The sequence below is a fragment of the Panthera leo genome, chromosome F2 (assembly GCF_018350215.1).
Source record: "Panthera leo isolate Ple1 chromosome F2, P.leo_Ple1_pat1.1, whole genome shotgun sequence".
NCBI lineage: Eukaryota > Metazoa > Chordata > Mammalia > Carnivora > Felidae > Panthera > Panthera leo.
This window is the reverse complement of record NC_056695.1, coordinates 83141687-83163507: the sequence shown is the minus strand read 5'-3', so window position 1 is coordinate 83163507 and position 21821 is coordinate 83141687. Positions and strand designations below refer to the sequence as shown.

Sequence of the window (21821 nt, the reverse complement as noted above, 5' to 3'; positions counted from 1 at the left end):
TTTTGAAGCATTTTGAAACTCTTATTCTGTGAATTTTAAATATTTGTGTCTTCCTGATTAAATAAACATTTCAGAATTATTTAATGGCATTCTGTTATCTATAGTAATACCTTGATCTTAAAGATTACTTCATCTTGGGGCATCTGGGTGGCTCAGTCAGTTAAGCATCTGACTCTTGGTTTCACCTCAGGTCATGATCTCCTGGTTCGTGAGTTTGAGCCCCACATCGGGATCCGTACAACAGTGCAGAGCCTGCTTGGGATTCTCTCTTTCTCCCTGTCTCTCTGCCCTTCCCCTGTGTGCACACACACTCTCTCTCTCTCTCTCAAAATAAATAAATAAACTTAAAAAAATAAAAAGATTGCTTTATCTCTAAGTTATACAGCTTCGATAGCTTTTCCATCTTTTTTTTTTTTTTTTTTTTTTTTTAAGTAGGCTCCACACCCAGTGTGGAGCCCAGTATGGGGCTCCAACCCACAAACCTGAAATCAGGGCCCGAGCTGAGATCAAAAGTTGAACGCTTAACCGATTGAGCTACCTAGGCATTCCACCATCTTCTTACTTTTAAACTTTGTGTCCTCACGGGGCGCCTGGGTGGCTCAGTCCATTGAGTGTCCGGCTCCGGCTCAGGTCATGATCTCACAATTTGTGGGTTTGAGCCCCGCATCGGGCTCTGTGCTGCCGGCTCAGAGCCTGGAGCCTGCTTCGAATTCTGTCTCCCTCTCTCCCTGCCCCTCCCCTGCTCATGCTGTCTCTCTCTCTCTCTCCTTCAAAAATAAATACAAAACATTAAACTTTGTGTCCTCAGGTTTTAAATAAGTCTCCATATAGCATGGGGAGAAGAAAAAAAAGGGGGCTCCTGGGTGCATCTGTCAGTTGAGCATCAACTCTGGATTTCAGGTCAGGTCATAATTCCAGGGTCATGGAATGGAGCCCCACTTCAGTCTCCACGCTGAGCATGGAGCCTGCTCAAGATTCTTTTTCCCTCTGCCCTCTCCCCCACTCGCTCTCTCTCTCAAATAAAAAAAAATAAATGAAAATATTTTAATATATCTAGTATATTAATTATATTATAGATATTAATATCTATATTATTATCTATAGATAATATCTATATTAATATCTATATTATAGATATTAATATATCTAGCAAATATATTTAGTAGAACTAATATCTATATTAATATCTACTAATATCTAGTAGAATTAATATCTATATTAATATCTATATTATAGATATTAATATATCTAGCAAATATATCTAGTAGAACTAATCTGAGCCGGCTTTCAAGTAACACTATACTGCTTCATAGGTAGCATAGGTACTTACAACCAAGTATTCCCAATTCCTCCCTCCCATCCCTTATGACATTGCTGTCTTCCATTTTACTCATCCATGTGCTATAATAACCTAATATATCGTTGCTATTATTACTTTGAAAAACAATAATCTTTCAGAATAATCGGGAATAAGAAAAATAAAAGATTTTGTTTCACTGTCACTTATTCCTTCTCTGATCCTTTTCCTTTCTTCATGAGTTTCCGCCATGTGACAGTTCGCAACTCTCTAAAGAGCTTTTAACATTTCTCACAAGGCCAGTCTGCTTCTGGCAACCAACTCAGGACCAGGACCCAGGAACTTGCCAGTAGCGCAGAGTCTTCTGTGAGCAGCCTCCGGAACCGGGAACCCGATTGGTGGCGAGATGGAGGGCGCGGCGGAAGTTCAAGGCGGGCACTTCCTGTCCGGCCGCTCTGGCGCTCAGGGCCTGGCGTCTGCGAGGGGCGCGTCCTTCCGTGTCCGAACTGAGTGAGTCTGGGCGAGGGCGGCCGGCGCGGAGGTGTCTGAGCGGCCGTGGGTAGCGCGCGGAGGTGGCGTGGAGGTGGCGTGGAGTGTGGGGAGGCGGGCAGGGGAGGGCGGAGGCCCCCGCGGAAACCCGCTCGGTGGCGTCCAGGCTCCCTGGGTCGCCGCGTGGATGAAGAAGGCCTTAACGAGGAGGCGAGGTTGGGACGTGGTCAGGGGATGAATCAAATTGTGCTTTTTCTCGAAAAGTGCTTTTCACGCAGCAGATTAGGTGAAAGGATAGAGTTGCTAAAGCTGTCAGGGAAGGGACCTCGGTTCCTGGGTCTGAAGTGGACAAGCAGGAATCACTTTCTGGAGCTAGAACAATCACGGCGTTCGTTCATTCATTTGTTGGGCGGTCAATAAACATTGCCTTAATGATCGTGATTAAGGTTTAGTTATATTTTTCTTGGTTATGGTTTGCCAACATTATACAAAGTACTTTATACATTTTCCTCATTTAATTCTCAAAATAGTCACTTAGGATAGCGGTAGTGTTCTCATTTTAAGGTCTGTGTAGAAACTCGTCACTTACCGGGGGACCTTTGCATTAGTAGGTGGTGTATCCAAATTTGGAATTCAGCCGTCTTAGCTTCCAGAGCCCATGCTTCCAGCAGCAGTGTTACATGCCTTCCTGCCAGTCTGGAAGCAAAGGCAGAGTGCAGACCTACCAGCGATACACATTTCTACTTGAACTAAGGGGTTCGTTTGCATGGAGTGGGGAGCTGTGGAGGTGGGAGCTAGCTTTGTATCAGAGGCTGATTGGGAAGGTTTTGCTGAGAGTGATAACCCTCATGTCACCTGTCAGCCTGTAGTAAAACCAGAGGAGGGGTTCTAAATGTCATATGTATACTGACAGTTCCCAGTGTATACCCAGCCAGCTTCGGCCCTTCTCCTGAATTATGGACCCATATATGCAAAAGCTCTCATTCTCCACTTGTAAGTCTATAGGCATCTTAAATACAACACATACAAAACCAATTTTTAATTTTTACCCTTCAGATGTACTTCTACAGTCTTATCCTTTTGAGTGAATGGAGATGTCATCATCTCAATACCTTGGGCCAGAATTCTTGATGTCTTATCCCAAATCTAATTCATCAGCAAATCCTATTAAGTATGCCTTTGAAATGCATCTAGAATCTGATCACTTATCAGCTACTGCCACCACTCTGGTCACCTCTAGTGGATTGTAGCCTGAGCCTTCCAACTGGTTTTCCTGTTTAGGCCCTGATAGCCCCCACCCCCCACCCCCAGTCTGTTCTCAAAGCAGCAGCTGGAAAGGCCACAAGACCTGTCAAGGTCATATCACTGTCCAGACCTTCTAGATGCTTCCCATCTCATTCAGATTTAAAGCCCAAATCCTATAGTCTATGAGGCTCTCCACCCTCTTTTCTCGTGCCCTCCCCAGCTCCCCTTCAGCCCCTCTGGCCTCCTCGCCCTTACTTGAACACATCAGGTGAGCTTGCACCTCATAAACTTTGCACTTGTGCTTTCCCCTTCCTAGGATATATCTCCCCTAATATCCACATATTGCCTGCCCTCACTACAGTGAGATCTCTCCTTTGATGTTGCTTTATCAAAGGTGCCTTCCCTGACTATCCTCTGTAAAATATCTCCTACCACCAAGTACTGCCCTCATGCTACTCATTCTTTCTATCCTTTATCGTCACCTGTCATAGGCACTTAAAATTTTGTCTGTCAGACTCCCTACTTGTCGTGCACTGCATGAGAAAGAGCCTGGTCTGCTTGTCCTCAGGTGTTTGCCCACTCTCCAGGACCTCCTAAGAGGGCCTGAGATGCAGCCCATTGGTTCCTCCAGCCAGGTGCACTGCTGGGGCCATCACATGGTGGCCTTAGGATGCTGTTGTACCAGGGGCTGCTGGGGAGGCCTCATGGTGGGCAAGGGGATATAGTCTCAGAGACTACTGGGTGCTTAGTCCACCTGCCCTTCCCAGGGCTTTCTGGCAGCCCCACACTCCATGTCTGCTGCCATAGACCTCTTGAGATCCAGGCACAGAAGTCTCAGTGTTGCTGTGAGAAAAGCAGGCTGGTCACACTCCATTACAGTCTTCCCTCTCCCTGCAGTTTTGCCCACCTCCTTGGGAAAAGCTCAGAGATCCAATGATAGCCGTCAAGCAGCTCCTTCCTGATGGGCCCCAGGTGAGTGGTATGCATGGAGACACCTCTGTGTGGCCTTAGCCCTTTCTTGGCTGGAGTCTCTCCATGGTTCTCTCTATGAGGGGCTGGTCCCAGAGGGTAGTTGGCTCCCTGTCTTCACCAGTGTCCTTGGTCCCTGAGTTCAGGTCCCTGAAATGTGCTCCACACTGTGTCTTCCCAATCCCTGGACCAGACACAGTGGAGAGCAGGGGTTCAGCAGACAAAGACAAGTGGAAATGGTGCCTGCCTCAAAGAGGCCACTCTTGTGAGGATAAGTCTGGTACATGCGTTCAGAGGGATTTTGCCCATCCTGAGCCTAATGGCTCCTCCACACCCCAGACCCACCCTGGGCCTGATCCTGGGGTTGCAACAAGATCTCGTCATTCCAGGTCTCGGTTTCCTTTGAGGACGTGGCTGTGCTCCTCTCCTGGGAGGAGTGGGGCTGTCTGGGCCCTGCTCAGAAAGGCCTCTACAGGGACGTGATGCTGGAAACCTACAGAAATCTGGTCTCACTGGGTAAGGCTTCTCTCTGAGGTTGGGCTCTGGGTTCCTTGCTCATGAATGGGACTGGGGCTAGGCTTGGGGCTAAGAGGCTCCTCATCCCCTGGGCCCGAACGCAAGACATTTATGACCCTGGTCCCAGGCAGGCCTGGTCTGCATAGAGGAGAGGACAGGCAGTGCCATGGACACCCTGATTTCCTTGTAGGAAGTATAGAAGAAGAGTATCATTCATTTAAGTTCATACAGGCAGTCAGGGACAGATCTAGGATTTGAATCCATTTGGTTTCAGAGCCCTACCTTACACCACAATGTGCTGCTTCCCTTTAGTCCTTGTAGACAGTCCTTGGTAGACACCAAGACTCTATGAGTCTTCTAGTGTGATGTGTTCAGGCCCCAACTCTGTCCCTTATCTACAGCCCCCAGAAGAGCTGGGTTTAACTTTTTTTCAGCTGGGGCAGAGGCCTGAATCTGTCTCCTTGATTAGCAGACCAGGCGACAGGGGAGGTCATGACCAGCACACACGTGCTGCCCATGGGGCCATCCTGCCCTGGACTTGGATGAGTTGTCAGTCTTGCTCCCTTTCTCTGGAACAGGACTTCAACGTTCCAAACCTGATGTCATCTCCAGGCTGGAGAAGGGGGAAGAACCATGGGCCCCACAGTCACTGAGAATTGAGGAGAGCTGGATCCGGAATCACAGGAGTGGAAGTAAGTCTCCAGGAATGCCCCCATGCTCTCCTGCCCCTGCTGGCAGGTGCTGCCACTTCTCCAGGCCCTTCTCTGTGAGCTCTGGGCCACATCTCTTGTCACTGCCAAGGCTTTGCTTTCCCTCTTCTCCATTTCTGCCTTCTCGTTTCTCTCTATACCCATAAATGAGTTCGTGGTTCCCTTAACCCTAGGAAATGATCAGAAAGAGCCCAGAAAAGAGCTCAGGTATCTTTCTGGGGCGCTGACTCCCTGCCCTGGCTGCCCATTCCTTCTCAGGCCTTGCTGGTCAGCTCTGCCTTGGCTGCTTGGAAAGACCACCCAGAGATATGCCCTCCTGCCCAGAGTCATTCCTGCTATTGCTCACTTAGACTTCCCAGGCTGATTCAGGGCCTTGGAGAAAAACATGAGTTAGGGTTTCTTCATGTGTAGCAAAGAGTATGGGCATATAAATAGTGAACAGTAAGTGTAGCTGAATCCTCTGTGCTACCACAGCAGCTAACAATGCCTGGACATTTGTGCTGAGTACATGCACTTATGCAATCTTCCAAGGTCCTCACAGTTGGTGCTCAAGAAACTGAGGCACGAGAGATTCAGTTGCTGGCCTGAGATCACACAGCTGGCCAGGAAAAGAGCTGGGTTGGATCTCTGGCATACTGGCTCCACACTCCATGCATTTTTCCCCCTTTTAGAAACAGCTTTATTAAGGTATATTAAGCATTAATATGCCATGCGTGTTTAACATGTGCAATATGCTAACATTTGTGCATTATGTATGTACATGTGAAACTATTCACCACAGTCGAGATAGCAAGAATATCCTTTACCCCCAAAACTTTCTCCTGTTTCTTTGTAATCCCACCTTCTCACTTCTTCCCATCTCTATTGTGAAGTGATTACTGATCTGCTTTCTGTCTATATAAATTACATTTCCTAGAGCTTTATATAATTGGAATCATAGAGCATGTATTCTTTTTTTTGTCTGTCATCTTTTGACTCAACATAGTTCTTTTGATATTCTTCCACGTACTGTATCAATAACTTATTTATTAATTTTTTTATTTTTTATTTTGTTTATTTTTTAGATTAGTATTTTATTGTATGGATATGCCACAATTTGTTTATCAATTCTGTTAACAGACATTTGGGTTGTTTCCAGTGTGGGATTAATAACAGATAAAGCTGCTGTGAACATTTGTATGCAGACCCCTGTATGACCATTCATTTCCTTTACTCTTGGATAAATACCTAGAAATAGAATGGCTGGATTACATGGTAGGTATATATTTAACTTTTTACGAAACTGCCAGACTCTTTTCCAAACTGGTTGCACCATTTGATATTCCCACCAGCGATGGATGAGGGTTCCATTTTCTCTACATCCTCATCAATACTTGGTGTCATCAATCTTTTTCATTTTAGCCACTCTGATGGATGTGTAGTGGTGTCTCATTGTGGTTTTAATTTTAATTTCTCTAGTAATTAAAGATGTTAGCTGTCTTTCCATGTACTTGTTTCCCTTCTGTGTATTTTCAGTGGTGAAGTGTCTGTTCATGTCTTTGCCTATTTTTTAACTGGATTTTTTGCTTTCTGGTTGCTAAATTTTTTTGGCTTTTTAATTTTTATTTTAAAAAAATGTTTTTAATGTTTATTTTTGAGACAGACAGAGACAGAGCGTGAGCAGGAGAGGAGCAGAGAGAGAGGGAGACGCAGAATCCGAAGCAGGCTCCAGGCTTTGAGCTGTCAGCACAGAGCCCGACATGGGGCTCAAAATCATGAACCATGAGATTGTGACCTGAGCCAGTTGGACACTTAACTGACTTAGCCACCCCAGTGCCCCACCAAGTTTTAATTTGTTTAATTTGTTAATCCACTTGTTTCAGCACCATTTGTTGAAAAAAAAAAAAACAAAACCATTTTTTCTCCACTTGTATTGCCTTTGTGCTTTTGTCACAAATCAGTTGTCCATATATGTGTGGGTTTATTTCTGGACTCTCTGCTGTCTTCTGTTTGTCTATTGTCAGTCTCTACTGCAGTATCATACTGTTTTGATTACTGAGGCTTTATGAAAAGTCTTGAAATCAGGGGTGCCTGGGTGGCTCAGTCAGCTAAGTGTCTGACTCTTGATTTTGGCTCAGGTCATAATCTCATGGATCATGAGTCCCAGCCTTGCACTGGGCTCCATGCTGACAGTGTGGAGCCTGCCTGAGATTCTCTCTCTCTCCCTCTCTCTCTCCCTGTCCCTCTCCCTGCTCCTCCCCCACTCAAGTGCACTCAAAAATAAATAAGTAAACTTAAAAGTCTTGAAATCAGGTAGTATTAATTCTCCAACTTTGTTCTTCATTTTCAGAGTTGCTTTGGCTATTCTAGGTCTTCTGTATTTCCATATGATCTTTAAAATCAGCTTGTTGATTTCTGCTCCTGCTAGACGGCTAGCATTTTATTGTGATTGCTTTGAATCTATAGACCAGTTTGGGGAGAATTGACATATATTGTGTTTTCTGACCCATGAACAAGATGTACGTCTCCATTTATTTATGTTTCAGTTTCTCAGTAGTATTTTAGTTTTCCGCATTGAGGCATTTAACATCTTTTGTCAGATTTATTCCTAAGTATTTTTATTTTTATGCTGCTGTGCATGGTATTTCCAATTCTTCATTACTTATGTATAAAAATATAGTTGATTTTTGCAAATTGTTCTTGTACCCTGCAATTTTGCACAGTCCATTTATCGAGTTTCCTGTATATGTGGGTGCACACAGTGGGAATGGTGGCATATAGGGAAATGAGTCCATGCTGGCAGGAAAGGGGTAGAGTTGGCAGAAGTGCTGTAAAGTAACTAAGTGGTAGCATGCCTCTGTAACTCTCTTACCCAGATTTTGCCTGATGAAATTAAACCAGTTAAACTTATTTTTGGGTCCCCCTTCGTTTCTCCACATGCACCACCCTCTGTGGGTTACACAATATGTTAAACATTGTCCCCTGATGACTTCTATTTTGTCATATCTCCTTACCTGGAAGTAAGAAGTGGTTTATCTTCCAGGAGATTTCCAAGGGCCTTTGGTGCAACCTCCCATTACAATTTCTTGAGGGCTCAGAGTCCATGCCAGAAGCATTATTTTCCCTATTTCATAGATGAGGAAGTTGATGATCAGAGAGATGAGTCAGTTACACACAGCTGGGGAGTAGCTGGGATTTGAATCATGGCTGTTTGGCTCCAAGACTGTGTGGTTTCCTCTGTGCCACCTGAGACCAGGATGGACTTTGTCATTCTGCCCAGTTTCAGGGATGTTCACCGTCCTGCAGCTGAGCATTTAACATGCTTCTTCTCCTGGTGGCCTTGTCTGGTGGTCCTGGTGGTCCTGTGGTTTTGCCTCTTAGGTAGGAGGAGGAGCCTGAGAAGAACCTGAGCAAAAGGGAAGGGGGTCCAAGGACAAGGACACCCAGGCAGAAGAATTTGTCAAGGACAGGCTGGGAATTGGGCACAGAACGTGTATGAATTCAAATGTATCACTCAGCTATGATCTGGCTTACTTATGGTGAACAAGCTGGGTAGCATCCTCGTGGCTGTCAGAGCCTATAGTGTACAGGGGAGGACAGACCAGAACAGAGACACACATGTTTAAAGAGAAGTAGACAGGGGCACCTGGGTGGCTCAGTCAGTTAAGCGTCCCAACTTCAGCTCAGGTCACGATCTCATGGTTCGTGGGCTTGAGCCCCTCATTGGGCTCTGTGTTGACAACTTGGAGCCTGGAGCCTGCTTCGGATTCTGTGTCTCCCTCTCTCTCTGCCCCTTCCCAGTTCACACTCTGCCTCTCTCTCTCTCTCTCAAAAAATAAATAAACATTAAAAAAAAAATTTAAAGAGAAGTAGACAGGACTGCATTAGGGCCTAGCAGGCTGTGTTAGATGTGTGTTAGATGTGATTCTGATCCCAGAGGAGTAGGAAGCTATGAAATGTGTGTTTTATTTTGGGGGTGCCTGGGTGACTCTGTCAGTTAAGCTTCCAACTTCAGCTCAGGTCTTGTCTCATGGTTCGTGAGTTCAAGCCCCACACCAGACTTATATTGATAATGCAGAGCCTGCTTGGAATTCTCTCTCTGCCTTTCCCTGCTTGCTCGCTCTCCCTCTCAAAATAAATACATAAACTTAAAAAATAAGATAATTTATTATTTTTAGGGGTGACTGGTGACTGTTTTTTGAGTGGCTGACTCTTGATTTCAGCTCAGGTCATGATCCCAGAGTGGTGGGATCAAGCCCTTCATTGGCTGTGCAGCTGAGGGCCTGCTTGGAATTCTCTCTCTCTGCCTAAAAAGAAAAAAAAAAGTATTTTTATACAGTGAACACGTATCATCTTACCAAAATAGTCTTGTAGAGAAGTACACCAATGAGAATAAAATCACCCCAAATCTTCCTATGTAGAAATGTTCATTCTTGGCACTAGGTGACAGTATTTCATAGACCATATATACGTTGGCTTGAACAGATAAAAGTTTCTTTTCCTCATGTAGTAGAGTCCCTGTTTGGTGTGTTCCCTGTTGGACATGCTCGTTCAGAAGCCAGTTTATCTGTTTTGTCTGCCGTCCTCTGGAGCAGCATGTCCAAATGCTCATCTCCAGCCCCATCTCTATGCTCCACATCATAAACACATCTGTCCTCAGGCTTGTGAGACAGAGAAAGAGCAGAGGAGGCAAATCCTGGCCTTGAAGAAGCCCAAATCACTGCCTGTCCCGTTCCAATGGTGAGTTCAGCTACATGGCCGTACCTAGTACCTTTAGTTTCTTCGTGGTTGCTCCAGAACTTACCAGGTACATCTTAACTTATCAATCTCCTTCTGGTTTATACTAACAATTCCAGGGGCATGTAGAATTGTTGCTCCTACATGGCTTTATTTTCTCTTCCTCTCTTTGTGCTAATGTTACACAGTTCCATCTCTGTATGTTCCAAGTGAAACAATTCGTTTTCATAATTCTTACTTTATATAGTTAATTATGTCTATTATGAAAATTGAAAAAAAATGAGAACAAGAATGAATATAGAGTTTGTTGTATTTACTTTCTTATTTACCATTTGTCTTCATTTGTTCCTGTACATTCCATTAGCCACCTGCTGTCATTTTCTGACTCCCAACAGCACTCTGCATTCACTCACCTCCTCTGTGCTGTCTTTGTCACATATAAAATATTCCTATCTGTGATACTGTGATTTATAATGAATATATATTTGGTTCTCATCCCCATTTCTGGCACAGAGCTCCTGAATCCCTTGGAATTTCCTATGTGAGGAAAGCAACAAAGATTGCTCTACTGTTTTGATAATACCCTAGGGTATAAATAGCTCAGCAGTCTGATCCAATTAAACTTGGGCTGTGGTATTTTTAAAGCATTGTTAGAGGTTTGTTCTGACTCCAGCAGGGTGACTCCCTGCCCTCTCAGCCACACTCACCAGGACTTTTGCCTCTTTGCCTTGGAGTTGGAAGGAATGGTAACTACCCGTGGCCTAACCTCCTGGTGAGATGTGGTAAGCTTTCACTGGGAGCCAAGGAGAAAGGCCCTTCTTCCTGTCCCCACCAAACCCAAGTACAGCATCTGTCAGGCTGAGCTGTGGGTAGAGATAGAGTGGGTCATGGCTCAAATGCCCTACATTCTCAGTGTTCATACAAATTTTAGTAGATTTTCTTGAATAAGAAAACTGCTTCTTGATTTGCAGTTTGCCCTTAGGATAATTTCCGGAGACTAAATCATTGTTAGTTTGGTTTTTTGTTGTTGTCATTTTTGTTTTTTGTTTTTTTGTTTTTGTTTTTAATTTAAATCCAGGGTGGTTAACATACAGTGTAGTCTTGGCTTCAGGAATAGAACCCAGTGATTCATCTCTTACATATGACACCCAGTGCACATCCCAAAAAGTGCCCTCCCTAATGCCCTTCGCCCATTTAATCCGTCCCCCTACCCACCTCCCCTACAGCAACCCTGTTTGTTCTCTATATTTAAGAGTCTTTTATGGTTTGCCTCCTTCTCTGTTATTGTCTTATTTTTCTATCCCTTCCCCTGTGTTCATCTGTTTTTATAATTCTTACCATCTTTGTTTTGCTGTAACATGGATCCAGTGAGTTCTTTACACTGTCATCCTGGAAATGCAATTTCCTAGCTTTCAGTTTTGAAGATTGTTTTTGCTAGATGCTGAAATCTGTGTTGTCGTTTATTTTCTTCAGCCCGTTAACAACACCCTTTTTTCTACTGCCTTCCACTTCTACAGTTGAACAGTCAGCCTGCGGTCTTATTTTGCTTTTAAGTTGATAAGTCTTTTTCTTCTTGCTGCTCTAAATATTTTCTTTCTTTAGTTTTTAGCACTTTATGTTATACCCAGGTGTGGGGTCTTTTTGCATTTATATTGCTTATGATTCTTCAAGCTTTTTGCAATGATTTGTAGATTTTTGTCAGTTGTGGAAAGTTGTAAGCTAATATTTTTTTTTAAGTTTTTATTTTAATTCCAGTTGGCTAGCATACCGTGTGATATGAGGTTCAGGTGTACAATAGAATGATTCAACAATTCCATACATCACCCACTGTTCATCAGAACAAGTGCACTCCTTCATCCCCATTACCTATTTAGCCCATCCCCATACCCACCTCCCCACTGGAAACCATCAGTTTGTTCTCTATAATTAAGAGTCTGTTTCTTAATTTGCCTCTCTCTCTTTTGTTTTTCTTTGCTCATTTGTTTTGTTTCTTAAATTGCACATATGAGGGGCACCTAGGTGGCTCAGTTGGCTAAGCATCCGACTTCAGCTCAGGTCATGATCTCACAGTTCGTGGGTTTGAGCCCCGCATCAGGCTCTGTGCTCATGGCTCAGAGCTTGGAGCCTGCTTCGGATTCTGTGTCTCCCTCTCTCTCTGCCCCTCCCCTGCTCATGCTCTGTGTCTCTTTCCTTCAAAAATAAACGTTAAAATTAAAAAAAAATAAAAAATAAAATAAATTGCACATATGAGTGAAATCATATGTTATTTTTTTTCTCTAACTTATTTCACCTAGAATAATACTCTCTAGCTCTATCCATGTCGTTACAAATGACAAGATTTCATTCTTTTCTATGGCTGAATAATATTCCATTGTCCATATATACACCATGTGTATCCATTCATCAATGGACGGACACTCGGGCTGCTTTCGTATCTTGGCTATTGTAAATAATGCTCCTGTAAACATAGGGGTGCATGAATCCCTTTGAATTAGTGTTTTTGTATTCTTTGGGGAAATTCCCAGTAGTGCAATTGCTAGGTCATATGGTAGTTCTATTTTTAACTTTCTGAGAAACCTTCATACTGTTTTCCAGGGCAGCTGCAACAGCTTACATTCCCACCAGCAGTGCACAAACGTCCTTTTTCTCCATATCCTTGCCAGCATCTATTATTTCTTGGGTTGTTGATTTTAGCCATTCTGATAGGTGTGAGGAAGCCGGTATTTCTTTTGTCCTGTTCCTTTTCTCCTCTTTTCTGGGATTGTAACTATACGTATATTACACTGTTCTGCCATATCACACCTGTTTCTTATGCTCTTTTCTATATTTCCTGTCCTTTTTTCCCCCTCTGTGTTTCAATCTGAAACTTAAGAATACTTTTACTTGTGTACCTTCCAGTTAAGTAATCCTCTGTTCTATTATGTCCTGTCTGCTAAGAAACTCTCTATTGAACTCTTAATTTCAGTTTCCGTTTGATTTCTGGTCACATTCTGTATCCCTTTATGTTCTTATATATACTAATCAGTTTTGCTTTTGAAATTGGTTCATGACAGTATCTGAATCACCTGTGGGTTTGTTTCTATTGTGTGTTTTTTTCTCTTGGTTTCTTGTCATTATTCTTTTTCTTAACATACTTTCTGATATTTAATTGAGAGTCAGTATTATAGATAAAACATTATAGAGTCTCCATTTGATGTCATACTCTTGAAAGAGGATTAAGTCTCCTTTTGGCAGAAAGATAACATGACATTGAATTGCCATGTCTTGTCAAGGGGTTGGTCTTAGGCTTTGTTAAAGCTGTTAGAGTTAGACTTTGTTAGAGTAATTTCCTACTCATTGGTCACCTTTGAGGAATGCTAGGGAATTGATTCATTATTCTGAAAACTGGTGAATAAATATATCAAGTGTTTATTCTGCCTTTGTAAGATGTGTTATACCTCAGGATAACTGAACAATTGGTGAGTAGAAATTTCTCATCATAGAGCTTCCAGCTGTAAAAAAAAAAATAAAAGAAAAATAAAAGAATGACAAAATTAGAAATCACTATTTCAAAATTCCAAATTTAAAAATGAATATAGGGGCGCCTGGGTGGTTCAGTCGGTTAGGTGGCCGACTTCGGCTCAGGTCATGATCTCGCGGTCCATGAGTTCGAGCCCAGCATCGGGCTCTGTGCTGACAGCTCAGAGCCCGGAGCCAGTTTCAGATTCTGTGTCTCCCTCTCTCTCTCTGACCCTCCCCCATTCATGCTCTGTCTCTCTCTGTCTCAAAAATAAATAAACGTTAAAAAAAATTTTTTTTTAATAAAAATGAATATAAATAATGATCACTAATGGCTGCTAACATTGCAAAAAAGAGAAGCAACCAGACATTTTGTACCTCCTGATGGAAAAACAGTCTACCACTTATAAAGAGTTGTTTTTAGTTTAGTTTTTTTTTTTTTTTTTAAAAGACCTGAATCCTGAGATACCAACTAAAAGGTGTAAATACAGAAACAGCTAATAGTGACACATCCTTCCTCTAACTTTGTACAAAGAATACCCAACAGTAAGGCGTCATCTATCTAAGGCAAAAGTTAGGGGATTGCCTCAAAAAACCAACCATAGAGGAAAGACTTCTAAATTTTGACATTTGGGGATGCCCTGGCCTTATAACTACCACCTTACTCAAATGTGCCTCTACTTGACAAGTACCATTCATACACAGAGTTCCCAAGCATCTTTTTATTGTCTCGTGTTAAAATACAAATAGGCAACCAAGAATCACTAGATTCCTGAGGGAAAATGGCAGCATGAATCAGCATGAGATGTTGCTTCTTGACCCACAGATCATTCTATTCTGTGGTTTGTTCGTTTGTTTGTTTTTGAAAGGGAGAGAGTGCACACAAGTCAGGGAGGGACAGAGAGAGAGAAAATCCCAAGCAGGCTCCACACTGTGAGCACAGAGCCCAAAGTGGGGCTCAGTCCCACAAACCGTGAGATCATGACCTGAGCCAAAATCAAGAGTCGAACACTTAACCAACTGAGCCACCCAGGCACCCCTCTTCTGTGGTTTCTCATTTTGTTCACATTCTTAATTATTTCCTACCCAGTGAAATAATACCTCTCAACTGAGATCTTTTTAGACTCCACTCCTAAGATGTTGAGGACTCTTGACACTTCAGATACTCCTGATAGAAGCCACAGGAATTCTGGATGTTTACATCCAGAGTCTGCCCCTTCAGACTGCTCATAAGTTTCTAGAATAAATTTTTGTTTGTTTTTAGCTTCCATACTTAAGTAAATCCCTTTGAAGTATTGTGAGTAGTTCACTGAAGTCTTTTAAAAGGACTTAGCCCAATGCTAGACACCATCTAATCAACGTTTTCAGCTCTGTTTCCTTATCTGGCCAAACAGTCTGCAAGTAACAGCCTGTTACAGCTCTATAATAACTAGTTTACAAAAGAGAGGTTCAATTATGCTTTCATGGCATCCCACAGTAGGGCTCCCCTCTCAGTGTTCTGACCTGGGTTGTCCTTCCAACAGTCATTGTGTCCACATGATTTAGTGGTTTAGTGTGAAATTTTTGTTTTGTCTTTAGTAAATTTCCTTTCATTGAATTTCAGAATTCAGTTGTATCACAATTTTTACCAATACTCAGGTACTTTTGTACATTGGGAATGTGTAGTATGGACTGTTGCACACATTTAGCTTTTCTGCCTTGTACTGTGCCTGCTGTTTGGATGAGTATCTGTTTTTGTATCTTTTCTTTGTATCTATTTTTCTCTATTTACCCTAATTTGCTTCTATAAAGCCAATTTGTCCATATCAAATCATCTTTCCATTATCTATTACTCTGTATACCCTTTATTCATTATAAGCCATTTATCATTCATTTATTTTTAAACAAATATTTGAATATCTATTATAGAAAGCTATAAGAAGCTATAAGAAGATACCTTGTTTGCAAAGTATGCAGCAATGGCATGATCAACAGAGGTGGTGACCTTCCGAGCCTCCACTCCTATTACCCTCATCACCTTTCTGAGCGCCCTCAAGTCATGCCTCACCGTTTCTGCTCCATCTGTGCCTAGTTGGCCCGTCTGCAGATGTAACACTTTGACCTTGGGCTTCTCCTTACTTCCTCCCCACACCAGCTTTTGTTGCTTTGATAGAATGCTTCTCTCCCCTCTTTCCTCATCCCATTAAGGTCATTTTTTGCTTTTGCATTCTGAAAATCCAGTGTCCTCCTAGGAGATACTTGTTTCATATAAATGTTCCTATTTATGCTCTAATTCTTTTTCCCATAGTAGAATACACATAACTCATTTTTCTTCATTCTTTCAGGTTTTGAGTCTCTAATGGAAAAAAAGGAATTAACTCCAAAACAGGAAATTTCCAAAGCAATGGAGTCCCAGAGAGCAAAATCAGAAGAACATGCAAGAAATATATCCAAGGAATCTGATTTTGAAGAAATGTGTAAAACTGAGGGAAAGATAAAGAATTATTGGGGAAAATCTACAGTGGAAAGACTTAAGAAATCCTTCTCCCAGAAGAACAATTCCAGACCGGTGACACTGACACGTGTGAAAACCCCCATGGGGGAAGGCCAGATATCCGGTTCCACGGAGATAAACTGCACTGCAGACCCAAACCCTGTCGGATTTCATCGAGGGTCTGGAGGGGAGAGTCTCCACCAGAATGTGCCACATGTAGATGACTTTCAACAAACTCAGGACCTCATTAATCTCCCATGTTTCCATCTAGGAGAAAGATCATGTCAGACAGATGTGTTTGTGAAAGTGGCCAGGCAGAGTTCAGTTCCTGGTGAGAGTCAGAGGGTTAACAATCCAAAGAAATCCTTCGAGTGGACTGAGTGTGGAAAACCTTTCAGCCGGAGTAGAGCTCTTTCTCTACGTGGGAGTAATCACACCAGAGAGAAGCCCTTTGAGTGTGGTGGATGTGGAAAAACTTCCTGCCACTGCTCTGTCTTCAACCAACATCAGAGAGTTCACTGTGGAGAGAAGCCCCACACCTACGCTGAGTGCGACAAAGCTTCCGGGGCTCATGCCTACTTCATTCAGCACCATGACATTCACACTGGAGAAAGACTTTATGAGTGCAGTGAATGTGGAAAAGCTTTCAGTACACGTTCATCGTATAGTCAACATCTTAAGATTCATACTGGGCAGAAACCTCATGAGTGTAATCAGTGTGGGAAAGCCTTCAGTCATAGCTCTAACCTGATTCATCATCAGAGAACTCATAGCGGAGAGAAACCTTACACATGTAAGGAATGTGGGAAGGCTTTTAGTAGACAGTCACACCTCCTTCAGCATGAGAGAACTCATTCTGGAGAGAAACCTTATGACTGTACTGAGTGTGGCAAAGCCTTCAGTGCACGATTATCTCTCATTCAACATCAGAGAATTCACACAGGAGAAAAACCCTATGAATGCAACGAATGCGGGAAATCCTTTAGCCTGAACCGAACCCTTATCGTTCATCAGAGAATTCATACTGGAGAGAAACCCTATAGGTGTAATGAATGTGGGAAATCCTTCAGTCAACGTTCCCAAGTCATTCAGCACAAGAGAATTCACACTGGTGAGAAGCCTTATATATGCAATGAGTGTGGAAAATCATTCAGCGCTCGCCTGTCCCTTGTCCAGCATCAGAGAATTCACACTGGAGAAAAACCTTATGGATGCAATGAGTGTGGGAAGACATTCAGTCAAAAGGGACATCTGATTCAGCATCAGCGAATTCACACTGGAGAAAAACCCTATGAGTGTAATGAGTGTGGAAAAGCCTTCAGCCAGAGTTTTAATCTCATTCATCATCAAAGGACACACAATGGTGAGAAGCCCTATGAATGTAATGAGTGTGGTAAAGCCTTCAGTGTGCTCTCTTCCCTTGTTCAGCATCAGAGGGTCCATAATGGTGAAAAGCCCTATGAGTGTCACAAATGTGGGAAGGCTTTTAGCCAGGGCTCACACCTCATTCAGCATCAGAGGAGCCACACTGGAGAGAAACCCTATGAGTGTAACGAGTGTGGGAAAACCTTTGGGCAGATATCCACCCTAATTAAACATGAGAGAACACACAATGGAGAGAAGCCCTATGAGTGTGGAGACTGTGGAAAAGCCTTCAGCCAGAGTGCACACCTTGTCCGCCATCGAAGGATTCACACTGGAGAGAATCCCTACGAGTGCAGTGACTGCGGGAAGGCCTTCAACGTCCGCTCCTCTCTCGTCCAGCATCACAGAATTCATACAGGGGAGAAGCCTTATGAATGTGAGAAGTGTGGCAAGGCCTTCAGTCAGCATTCACAATTTATTCAGCATCAGAGGATTCACACTGGAGAGAAGCCCTATATGTGCAATGAATGTGAGAAAGCCTTCAGTGCACGCTTGTCCCTTATCCAACACAAGAGAATTCACACAGGAGAGAAACCCTACAAATGCACTGAATGTGGAAAATCCTTCCGACAAAGCTCTCACCTCATTCGTCATCAGAGAGTTCACAGTGGAAAACGACCTTATACGTGTAATGAATGTGGGAAAACTTTTAGTCAGAGAATAACTCTTACTGGTCATGAGAAAATTCACACTGGAGAGCAAGCCTATAAGTGTATTAATTGTGGGGCCCTCTTTAGTGCACAGGCAGCTTTCATTCAGCATCGTAAAGTTCACAATGGAGAATAACTCCACTTTATTCGATAGTCTTCCCTGTTTTACATCAGAAGCAATGTACTGATGGGAAAGCTGTCACTTTTACAGCTTTCATTTTGGAGATTCATCTCTCCAGTGATTTAAGATCTCCCAGTGTGCTGTTAACTAAAGGTAGGCTGCAAAATTATGTGCTAAAAATTCCAAGGTCACATGCCTTCCCTCAGATTCAGAGGGTGGCCCTGTGCTTCAGTACTTTAAACAAGCACGGCTTAAATATACTTATTTAAAATCATGTTTTCATAGCACCAGATCTTAAGGTGCAGTGAGGTATTTTATGTGGTCACTTGCTTTTCTTTCCTTGTACTCATCTATTTCAGGTTCAAGAAAAGTTCACTGGAATCCTTGCACTTTCAATCATGATAGAGCCAGTTTGGGATTTCTTTGTTCGGCCCTCTTCAAAATGTTTTCGTTCTATTGTGAGGAATATCCCTTTAACTTCAAAAATGTTATCCCTTTTCAGCATCAGATAATTCAGACAGGAGAGAAACCTTATGAGCTTGAGTAAAGTTTGTTAAGGAATGACATGAGGCCTATGTGTAGATTGAAACTTTTAAGATCCTTCTAAGAAGTCGAATGACACAAGTAAAATGGGTTTTTCTACAAGGTAATTGGGAAAGACAAAATCCTGTGAATTGGGAGGAAAGTAGCCATAAAGTAGACACACAGTGGTATATGGGATATGACTTAACAGGTTTTGTTCTCAAAACCAAGGTTGGTGTATTCTGTATCAGTTTCTCCGGGGGAGAAGGTGAGTGGTCATAACCGTGTTCTGGGCAGCCTGGCACTGAGCAGACTCTGGTGAGGAGTGGCAGGTCCTTCTGCTGCCAGAGGACAGGATTCCAGGTGAGGTAGGTAGGTAGATAATTGTGCAAGTTGTTTGTCAGCCTGGGAACTCTTGTGTGCATGTTTTAAAGCTGCCTTTTGTCCTCCAGAGTGATGTTGGTCAGCAAGGTCTCAGTGTCCTTAGGTTCTTGATGTTTGAGATGACAAATATCCTGGGAGCTCTGTTTTCCTAAAGCCAGTTTCCAGAGTTGCCACCCTTGCCTGTGGCGCTTCTGCCCCAGGTTCCCTTATGAGTGGTTCACTTCAGTATCCTCAGAACCCTGTTCTCCAGAAACTTCTTTAGCACTTTTTCCTACTTTCTTTGTAGAGGAAAGATTAACATCAAAATGGTCTGAAACAGGTTATAAATAAATAGAAATTCAGCAACAGCAGTCTGTAAGAAACAGTTGTAGAAGCTGAAATCTGACAACTGAAAGTAGCTTAGAGTCTTTGATGAACAATCTGAATGCCATATGAACAAACACTTGAGAGGAGATTGACCAGTTAATATTTGGGATAAGCTATAATGGAATGGTGCTTTGTATATAAGAATCAGGGTAAGAAAGAATAAGTGAGAGCAATTGGCCATTTTATTCCTTTATAGTGTCATTTTCACTAATAAAATTATTCCAGTTTTCCCATTTATTAAAGGAGCTTAGAATTTGACTCCATTCTTTTTTCTTACATTGACTTGACCTGTACTTCAGATTTTATTTTCCAGGCTCTTGCCCATATGGTAGTGGCAGTGGTCTTTACTTCTCTTAGAATGTTGAAAAGCTGATTAGAAAAATCTGCCTCTTGATGATAATCCTCCTAAGCATACTTCACCGCAAATAGCTTTGACTTAAAAAATGAAAATGGGAATGAATTTACTGTGATAATAATGGTTGTATGCTGAATGAAAATTGTGATTCAGTCAATAAACCTTTACTTTTTTACCTTAGCATGTGCCAGGCATTGTGATTAATGCTTTGCATGGGTTTTCTCATTTAGCCCTCACATCGATTCAGTGACGCAGGTACTTTTATTTATCCTGTTTCACAGTGAGACCTGAGGCACAGTCTGCTCAGTGGTAGTGCTCTCTGTGTGGCTCCACCACCCAGGCTCTTGATACCTCCTGAGTCCTGCAGGCTAGCACCTGCTGCACCCCAGCACCCCAAGAATGAAGGCAGTGCTGGTAGGAAGCTTGCAGCCCCAAGGCTGGCCCATCTGCTGATTCCAAATGGTACATTTTACTTAAATGCGGTTTGGTAGATGGGTCTTTAGGTGTTTGATCAATGACGGAAAATGAGAAACAGTTCAAAGGTAGGAGCCTCTGGCTTATGACTTCACTAACCATTGCCCGACAGGCATGTTCCACATAAGAAAGAGACTGTCTGTCTTTTCCTGAGGTGGCTGGAAACTTTAGTCTCTGGAAGTTGTGTCAGAAGCTCCTTCTGGCTCTCCTGGTTTCTCAGTCTGAGATAGGGCCTTGGAGCTTTTTATTCAGTTATAACTTTTGCTTCTAGAGAAGGGCCCTTTAGGAAGGAAGACAAATTAACTGTTTTTGCTCCAAGGGTCTCCCATCCTTTCAAGAGACAGAAAGACTAAGAAGCCATGACAGTGTCTTCCTCAAGATTGCATGTGATCTTAGAATGCCAAATCCAGAAGAAATATTTTTTTTTCTTTTTAAATCCATCTTTATATACAGTGCAGATGTTTACTTAATTAAGAATTCCAGCCTTTATTTTAATCCTCTGTTTAAGTAACTATGGCTAAGACATCCCTTCTAATTCCTGTGATGAGTTTCTAATTGTTTTAGTTTTCAGTTAAGTATTTCACCCAAATTGTATTAGATCTTATTTACATAGTCGTTCATATGCTCCATTCCAGTCATAAATTTCTCTCTTACCTAATTTTTTACTTAGCTTGGTGATGACATCAATATTGGCTGGGAGGCAGACTGTCTTCTGATGGTGCAGACCCGCTCTGTGCTACACTTGTTGCTTACCACAGAGCAGTCATCCCTTGGGACCCTAGCTTCTAAACCAAGTAAATTAATTACAATTGAGAAGAGAAGGACATTTCACTTTCTCCAGTTGATGAAAAGAAGCTTTCTGGAAGAGATACTCATTCTGTAGTGGCTGGAGCCTACTTCCCTCAAGGAGCATCACCCAAGCTTGAGAAATGCATTGGTGGGGGAGCACCAACGTCCTGGGAAGGTGATACAGTGGCTAATTTCTATAGGCTAGGAATGACAGTAGGAGGGCTGTCAGGAAAATGGGTTCCATAACTCAGTGGGGATTGTTGAATACCAGACAGGAGCTCATAACCTTTTCAGTGGAAGTGTGTCACCTTAACAGGCCCAGAGCCAGAGCAGTGATCAGAACAGTTAGAACATAGATGTTTTGGCCCTGGATAATGGTGATGGTGTCTCTGAGACAAATAGATAGACGGCCCACTAAAGTTTCTATCAGTGTAAGTGAAAAAACCATGTATTTGGTGAAGAGACACCTGAACTTCTTGAAAGAAGAAAAGGCCAGATTCCCTTGAGGAAAGACCCTAATGCTCTCCCCCAATTTTATACTATACCTTATTTCCTTTCCAAAAGGGAATGTGGCCAATTATGGAGTAACCATGTTGAAAGACAGGAAATACCCACCCTTATGAGAGATGAGAAAGTAAGAATTAGCTTGGACTGAAGAAGAAAACAATCTATTAAACTGCTGGAATTGCAGACGAGGATAAAGCCAGCTTCAAAGTTAATAGGAGACAATACTTTCCCAAAAACGATATGTGCCTTTAAAATGTCATGACATTTTACCTCTGTTTTCTTACTGAAGAACTTTGTTCTCTAATGTCACAGAAA

At 42.6% G+C, this 21821-nt stretch overlaps 1 protein-coding gene across 4 annotated transcripts; it reads left to right on the top strand.

Moving 5' to 3' along the window:
* Positions 1-1749: 1749 nt before the first annotated feature.
* LOC122210850 (zinc finger protein 252-like) lies at positions 1750-19892 on the top strand. 4 transcript variants are annotated; one of them, XM_042923775.1, is made up of 5 exons: positions 1759-1807; positions 3929-4003; positions 4390-4516; positions 5095-5208; positions 15765-19892. In XM_042923775.1, exons 2-5 carry the CDS (start codon positions 3965-3967, stop codon positions 18122-18124), a joined length of 2640 nt encoding a protein of 879 aa, XP_042779709.1. In that variant the 5' UTR covers positions 1759-1807; positions 3929-3964; the 3' UTR covers positions 18125-19892. The 4 variants fall into 4 exon arrangements, with proteins under 4 accessions (XP_042779712.1, XP_042779711.1, XP_042779709.1 ...); XM_042923776.1 differs by having other exon boundaries at positions 1777-1807; positions 3911-4003; XM_042923778.1 differs by lacking the exon at positions 3929-4003 and having other exon boundaries at positions 1750-1807; positions 5129-5208.
* Positions 19893-21821: the final 1929 nt, after the last annotated feature.

Coding starts and splice junctions, on each gene's coding strand:
- LOC122210850 (XM_042923775.1), top strand. CDS start 3,965: ATGATAGCCGTCAAGCAGCTCCTTCCTGATGGGCCCCAG. Junction 4,004..4,389: donor TCCTTCCTGATGGGCCCCAG/GTGAGTGGTATG, acceptor TCGTCATTCCAG/GTCTCGGTTTCCTTTGAGGA. Junction 4,517..5,094: donor CAGAAATCTGGTCTCACTGG/GTAAGGCTTCTC, acceptor TCTCTGGAACAG/GACTTCAACGTTCCAAACCT.